Source organism: Drosophila yakuba, chromosome 2R (genome assembly GCF_016746365.2).
Source record: "Drosophila yakuba strain Tai18E2 chromosome 2R, Prin_Dyak_Tai18E2_2.1, whole genome shotgun sequence".
In the NCBI taxonomy this organism is placed as follows: domain Eukaryota; kingdom Metazoa; phylum Arthropoda; class Insecta; order Diptera; family Drosophilidae; genus Drosophila; species Drosophila yakuba.
Genome location: NC_052528.2, coordinates 8,393,496 through 8,400,276, shown reverse-complemented (window position 1 = coordinate 8,400,276; position 6,781 = coordinate 8,393,496). Strand labels below are relative to the sequence as shown.

Here is a 6,781-nt window from a genome sequence, read left to right as displayed (position 1 = left end):
GAGTTGTGGGTGGCAGGAGGCATTTATCTCCGCCCACCAACTCCAATGACACAATAAAGGTAAGCAAATCGAAACCACGAATAAAAAATACCCTATTTATAAGGGAAAGTTACAAAACAGCCGAAGTTAGTCTGAAATCTATTGCTTTTGTTCAAGATGCATTTCGTAAGTGAATGCTTGAAAAAGCCGTAGTATGGTTGAGTATACTTTATAATTTACAGAATCCCCAACAGTTTCTGGAATATATGAGTATAATATATTGCCTGTTGCTCAAATCTGCAAGTACAGCATACCCCGTGATTTGCGTGGCAACGGGGTGCAAAAAAGGAAGACAAATCAATGCAGGTGTCACAAATGTCAGCCGACAGCTTTTGGATCCCTTCCCTTTTCCTTTCAGAGGATATTAATGTCGCCAAGTGAATTGATGATGCCGATTGTTGTTGTCCCAGGGCATAAGCCGATTTGCCATCTTATCACAGGCCACGTCGCCCAACTCCGTCAGTAAATCCAGCTCCATCGCCGACGACCGACGACAATTCCTATTTTGATTCTGATTCTGACTCTGACTCTGATTCTGATTCCGATTCCCATTCCGGTTTCAATCTCTGAGGCGAGCTTTCATAAAGGGCCTCCCCTCCGCCGATTGACAGGCATAATAAATCATGTGTTATAGTATTAATCAAGCTCCTTCTGGCTTCTTCGACTGGTTGCTCCTTTGACTGCTGAGCCTGTCTTTGTTGTCTCGGCATAATCGCTTGACATTTATTGCAGCTACCGCCAGGATGTGCTGGATTCGACTTTAAATCCTTGCTTTAAGTTGTTCTCGCAAAGTGTCCTTTAATTGCGCCTATTTCGTCTGCGCCTTACGGCCTTCCACTCGTGCATTTTGCCAGGCATTGTTTCTCTAATTGCTATTTGTCGCCAGTGTCCCATACAACTGGGCAGCCTTCGCCCGCCGCCGCCCAACTTTTCTGTCTGGGCGTCACATTAAGAACTTGTAAAGTTAAATTAAGTGTTTCGTCTAGTAAGCAGGAAAAAAGCAAATGGCAGCAAAAGCGCCAAGAAGCTGCAGAACTTTCGAAAAGGATAATTGCGGGGGCGGAAAGGTAGTTTTGCCTGCTAATAGTTATCCGCTTTTAAGAGGAAAATCTGTTTCATTTTTAAAGCGGGAATTCGCTAAAAATTTGCATTTTCGTTTAATGCAATTCAACAAATAGAGGTCGTAAAAGGGGTATCTGCGCAAACTTGATCTGCAAAAATAGGAGTCTGAAATATGCATCGGTCCATTTCATGCGCAAATCAAATTCTACATCACACTGCAGCCTGACACTCAAAGCGCATAGTTTATCTGCAAAGTTCAAAGTAACTTGGACAAGAACTGCGAGAAACAATTTTAGAGCTCCAGCTCCATTGCGAAACTGAAAGCATTCCAACAAAATGTTTAAGCCACCCACGCAATCTTCGTGGCCTCGTTTCACCTACACCGCATTGCTGGCAATATTATTTAATTCGCAGACAGTTAATTGTAATGCAATTAAGGGATTAGCTGGGAATGCCATTAGGCTTTATTGTTCACACGAAGAGGACAGGATGAAATGGTATCTGCGATGAATAAATTCGGAGAAGGCTGCTCATTTCTCTAAAAGATTCATTTTAATGCCAGGCACTTCAATAACTCAAATCTAAGCGGGCATAGAATGCGTTACTCAATTATTTAAATTGCAGGCAACAAATCTAAAGTGTTTGCCTGATTTCTGCAAGCGCCAGCCCCATTCCGCTAAGCAACTTAATGTAATTGCTCTCGCACTCAACAGTAAAATCCGAAATGAACAAAAAATGGCTGCAGGGGACTGGCCAACTTGTGGGTCGTCCATACGGTCCATTTAAATAAACCAAATGTTTATTTTGCCGAACTACTTCGATTTCGTGCGCTCCATCCTTACCACTTCTTTTTGTTTTTTATTCTTGCTCAAAATAAATGTCTCTGCATTTTAGTTTGCTTTCCATTTGATTTGATTTTTAGCCTAGGTCTATCGCCGAGTGTCCTGCCAAGAGAGTCCTGGGAGTTTCCATTCGGGCTGATATCAGCAAAAATCGCAAATCAAATAAAGCAAATTGAATAAGAGACAAGTGCCACGCCTCCGCTGGCGACCCAACTCAGTACCCGGGGTGGGCGTACGTGGGGCGGTGGTGGGGCGTGGCAACGGTTCTCGGGCACAAAAATTAGTTGGTAGTTCCATTCGGGCAACGTTGTTGTAAATGCGAGGACAGAAATCAAAATGTTCGCATAAAAGAATTATCTGTGCTTAAGTTAGATTATCCCTGGGCCATAGAATCCAATTGGCAATTGAATGGAAAGATGTCGCAGATTCGATTTGCCAACTTTATTTTTCTTCCCATCGCTTTGTCCCTCCCTGATTTGAAGTTCGAGTGCCACTTGAAAGTTGCCCAGCCTCTGGTATCTCTGTCCTCGAATGCATTCCCTTTTTATCGGATTCCATTTGATTTTCTTTTGCGCATGAAACAACAATGCTCAACCAAATGTTGTGGGTTCTCTATTTCTCTGGGGGACTGGCAAGGTTTTAAGGTTAGACAAATGTAATGGGTGCCATAAAGCTGAAGGTGGAGCGCCCATTTGTGTTCTTGGGGATGGAGTCAATCTGAGAGGATGTAAGGACTCTCGTTTTTTGATAAAGCCTAAACCGTTTGAAGGCCATAAATCAAGTCGTACGTTTTCTGTAAAACTAATTTCTAATCTCTGGTTTGGAGAAAATATTTACATGAAAAATACCACATGCTATTTGAACGTTGTTCCATTATTTAAAGGATTCAGAACCATTTATTTATGCTCTCTAAAAAATAATATATATTCTGGTTAGCACATACGTCCCCCACCGACCTTATCGCCCTTATTGGACTCCAATTCCTGAAGGACCGATGAAAGCAGACTCATTTCGCGCATGATGAAGCTCATGATTTTGTCAATCTCGTAGCTGTGGTAGCTTGGAACAATGTCTGCAATGTATATATACAATGTATATCAATAAAAGCCGAAGGATTTCAAGGACATACCTCGACGTTTGCAGAGCATGCGGTAGATGATCTGTATGCCATCGAACATGCGTTCCTTGTCCAGATTGTAAAGCGACGTGGTGTCCTTGCAGATACTCAGTATCTTTTCCCACTTGAGGCACGTGGCCCGAGAGTTGACATAGGATCGGTCCAATCGGGCCAGGTCGTTCTTGAGGCCCAAAACGGTCAAAGCCGCGTCGCTGGTGATCTGAACCATTCGCTGGCGCATCTCCTCGATCTCATTTAGCTTCTGGCTCTTCAGCTCATTGATCTCCACCTGAGCCAGCACTGCACAAGAAACAACAACAATTGTTACGAGTATTAGGGAAGTTTGGAGAACCCACTTAGCGCGTCACATCGATCAATACAGTCCTTCGTTGAGATGAAGATGTCCGACACCTTGACCACCTCCTCCAGGACCCTTTCGTATGGCTGAAACTGGGCCACCGTGGCCTTGAGCGCATTGCGAAAGGTGCTCAGCTCGGCAATGGAGGTCTTGAACTCATCTATCTCCTTGGTGACCTCCGCGTGGAGGACGGTCTCCTCGCGAATCGACTTGTCGGCACTGCGCTTCTTGTCCGCACAGTCCTTGATGAACCCATTTACCTCGACGAAGCGCTTGCGCAGGCGCTCCTGAATTTTGTACATCTTGCGAATGCGCTGCACATTCAATGCGGTTTGCCGTTTGGCATCTTTGAGAAGCTGGTGCTGAACCTGCTTCATTGCGTCGTATTCCCGGAGATTGGCTATGTACAGCATCTCGATGGTGTCCCCGGCCGAATCCCAATTGGGTGGTTTCCTGCACCAACTCAGCTTAGTTAATTCTCTAACCTAACATACTTGCATTTTTAACTTACACAAAGAACTGATCCTGCTGACGAGAGACGCGGTAATCATCGATGGCCGCCTCTGGACTGAGGTCCAGATCGCCGATCACATCGGTCTTAATGGTCGGTTTACGTCGCGGCATCTTGGTCTTTCACAATATGATCTTCTCTTGAAATGTATTATTATATAGTTGGGGAATATCTATCTATATGAGAACGATGTGTAATGAGTTGTACATGTCTAAGGGCAGACAGCACAGTCAAGGGGATGTGGTTTTAAAATTGTTTTGGGTTCAGCAAAAGATATTTCTAATTTAACATATTTGTACCCTTGCCGACGATGTAATGTTTTTAGTCAGAAGTATGCAAGGCAGTAAACATATATATTTTATCACCAACATATAGCTGCCATAAGAACTTTCAAAAAAGCAATTATAAATAATCGATAGGAAATCACAGCTTCGTTGTTTTTGATTATAAATGAAATTAATTAATGATTTAAACTATTACAACAGCAAGGGTATAAATAATTCGTCAGGTCTCCTAACTCGTTCTTGGGAAAAGAACAACATTCTGCAGTTACCATGGCACAGAACTGGGTACACCTTTTCAACCATTGCCAAGGTGATAAAAGAATCTCCTGGCAACCAAGAGTTTTTTTGTGTCACCCAAATAGAAATCATGTTCCCAGTAGGTCTTGTTAATTTATATTACAAAACAATAACACATTCCGAAAAGCAAACACACAGCACACACAACTACACCACGCACAGTCCGCAGTATCGCGGTAACCAAAGCAAAAAAAAATATACAAAAACTGACAAAAACGTACATTTTAGCTTTTACTTTCGGCAAAGGGATCCAAGATGCCCCGCGTGAAGCCCACCAAGAAGCTCGATGTCCTGGGAAATCTGGACCTGCGGCCCGAGGATGCCGTGGGTGACTTCATCAGCTCCAAGCAGCAGAAGAAATTCTTCGTGTGAGTAGGGAAACCTATTTTTAATCCTATAAAGTTGCTACTTATGTTGATAGACGAGTAACCCACTCTTAGGCTCATCCTAGTCATGCAGTTTGAGTTTTTAATTAATAATCCCTTCATAATTCACTGCTACGAGGATACTTCTATTTGGTAACTATTATATGACCATACATACATCAAATCCCGTAGAATTCCGCCCAATTCGGACTCCGCCGGCGACTCCATTGAACTGATATATGTGAACAATCTTCGCGAGCACGAAGCCATGCTCAAGCTGCAGGAGGAGATGCTGACCAGTGCCAAGCGGCAGACCAAGCTGAACTCCGCCAGAGTCAGGAACATGTACAAGATCCAGGAGCGCCTGAGGCGGCGCTTCATCGAGGTGAACAGCTTCATCAAGGACTGCGCGGACAAGAAGAGAGTGGCCGAGAAGACCGCCCAAGCGGAAACGCTCTACCACAAGGAGCTCGGCGAGGGCATTGAGAGCTTCAAGGACTCGATCGGCGAACTCAAGGCTTTTCGGGAGGCTCTCAAGGCCACCGTACAGGAGTTCCAGCCCTACGAGAAGGTACTCGACGAGGTGGTGAAGGTATCCGACATATTCGTGTCGCCAAAGGACTGCACCGATCGCTGTGATGCGTTGAGTGAGCATTAGTAACTTGTAATATAATATAATGCAAAGTTAATGAACCTTTGATTTACAGTGCTGGCTCAAGTGGAGATCACCAAATTGGAGCATCAAAAGCTCCAAGACATCGAGGGAATGCGGCAGCGTATGGTGCAGATCACAAATGAAGCGGCTCTAACTGTACTGGGTCTAAAAAACGATCTGGCCAAACTGGAACGATCCTATAACGAGTCCAGGGTCCAGTGCCTCAGGTGGGAAAAGATCCTGGCCAAAACCAAGGACGCCATCAACAATAGCTATATGGACAAAGAGCGCACCATAGATGCGATTACCAACCTTCACAAAATCCTTCTACGGCGAAGAGGTAAGTTTTAAATTACCCAAAAATCGGATTTCTACCAAATAGGCTATAATATATATATTTTTTTAGACATACATTCCTTCCCTGCTCGTGCCGACTTGGACAAGGTGTTGGATTCGATCAAAAGCGAAGTGGAAATTTTAACTGGCGTTATAAAGGAAATCGAGTCATCAGATTCCGCGGTGAAGCACGAGGATGCCAGGGATAAAACTCTGTGCTAATTGGATATAAAAATTGATAGTGTTCGTAGGATGGCTTAGGCACACCTTAAAACTATTAAAACTATAAAACTCTGGACTTCTTTCATAAACAAGTACTTTGTGTGATGGTTCGTTACCCTTAGCCAGCTTCTGCAGCTCGTGGCGATTGTTAATTGTTCTGAGCTCTGCATTCGGTTGTTAATGCCACTTTCTAATTGCTTTTACCTCATAAATCTTCTCCGCTGCTTTCTCAATGCCGTCGTCCGAGTGCGGGGTCCAAATTGGGGTCCTAGCCACTTTCGGCGCGTCCTGCTCTGCAGTCATCATAAGTCACCGAATTGTCGGGCACTCAAGACAAATGTGACACTGGCTTATTTAATTAGAGATCTGCAGGCGGGATGGAAGGCCAGTACTTAAGCTCCGGAGTCTGTGCATCAACTGGACATTTAGCGCTAACTGCGCCAACTTCGCTTGACGGCTTTTTAATTACGTCAACCCGGAAAATGTTCCTCCTACCACCGCTCTGCATGACAATTAGCCGGTCTAAAAAACTCCCTATCTGGTCAATTGAAAATTTTCTTGCTATTTCTAGCAGTGAAAAACTTTTTTAATTACCACCGAAAAGAGACGGCGACAAAAAACAATGGTCGACCATTTGGCCGCCGGCTCTGATTTTCAATTATTTATTGACAGGAGTCTCGATTTGTCGTTTAA

The 6,781-nt window shown here is 44.0% G+C and overlaps 2 protein-coding genes across 2 annotated transcripts; one reads left to right on the top strand and one right to left on the bottom strand.

Moving 5' to 3' along the window:
- Positions 1-2,800: 2,800 nt before the first annotated feature.
- LOC6529692 lies at positions 2,801-4,159 on the bottom strand. Its single transcript, XM_002090649.3, has 4 exons — positions 3,930-4,159; positions 3,417-3,871; positions 3,073-3,360; positions 2,801-3,015 (listed from the first exon to the last, which is right to left on the bottom strand). The coding sequence occupies exons 1-4, from the start codon at positions 4,040-4,042 to the stop codon at positions 2,876-2,878; spliced, it is 996 nt and encodes a 331-aa protein (XP_002090685.1). The 5' UTR covers positions 4,043-4,159; the 3' UTR covers positions 2,801-2,875.
- Positions 4,160-4,606: 447 nt separating this feature from the next.
- Positions 4,607-6,180, top strand: LOC6529691. Its single transcript, XM_002090648.4, has 4 exons — positions 4,607-4,878; positions 5,068-5,522; positions 5,583-5,870; positions 5,937-6,180. Exons 1-4 carry the CDS (start codon positions 4,766-4,768, stop codon positions 6,086-6,088), a joined length of 1,008 nt encoding a protein of 335 aa, XP_002090684.1. The 5' UTR covers positions 4,607-4,765; the 3' UTR covers positions 6,089-6,180.
- The last annotated feature ends 601 nt before the right edge of the window (positions 6,181-6,781 follow it).

Excerpts from the sequence above, each read along its gene's own strand:
- LOC6529692 (XM_002090649.3), bottom strand. The coding sequence starts at position 4,042 with ATGCCGCGACGTAAACCGACCATTAAGACCGATGTGATCGGCGATCTG. Across the intron at positions 3,872-3,929 it reads CAGCAGGATCAGTTCTTTGT|GAAACCACCCAATTGGGATT; the intron begins GTAAGTTAAAAA and ends GAGTTGGTGCAG. Across the intron at positions 3,016-3,072 it reads CATGCTCTGCAAACGTCGAG|ACATTGTTCCAAGCTACCAC; the intron begins GTATGTCCTTGA and ends TATACATTGCAG.
- LOC6529691 (XM_002090648.4), top strand. The coding sequence starts at position 4,766 with ATGCCCCGCGTGAAGCCCACCAAGAAGCTCGATGTCCTGGGAAATCTG. Across the intron at positions 4,879-5,067 it reads CAGCAGAAGAAATTCTTCGT|AATTCCGCCCAATTCGGACT; the intron begins GTGAGTAGGGAA and ends CAAATCCCGTAG. Across the intron at positions 5,871-5,936 it reads AATCCTTCTACGGCGAAGAG|ACATACATTCCTTCCCTGCT; the intron begins GTAAGTTTTAAA and ends ATATTTTTTTAG.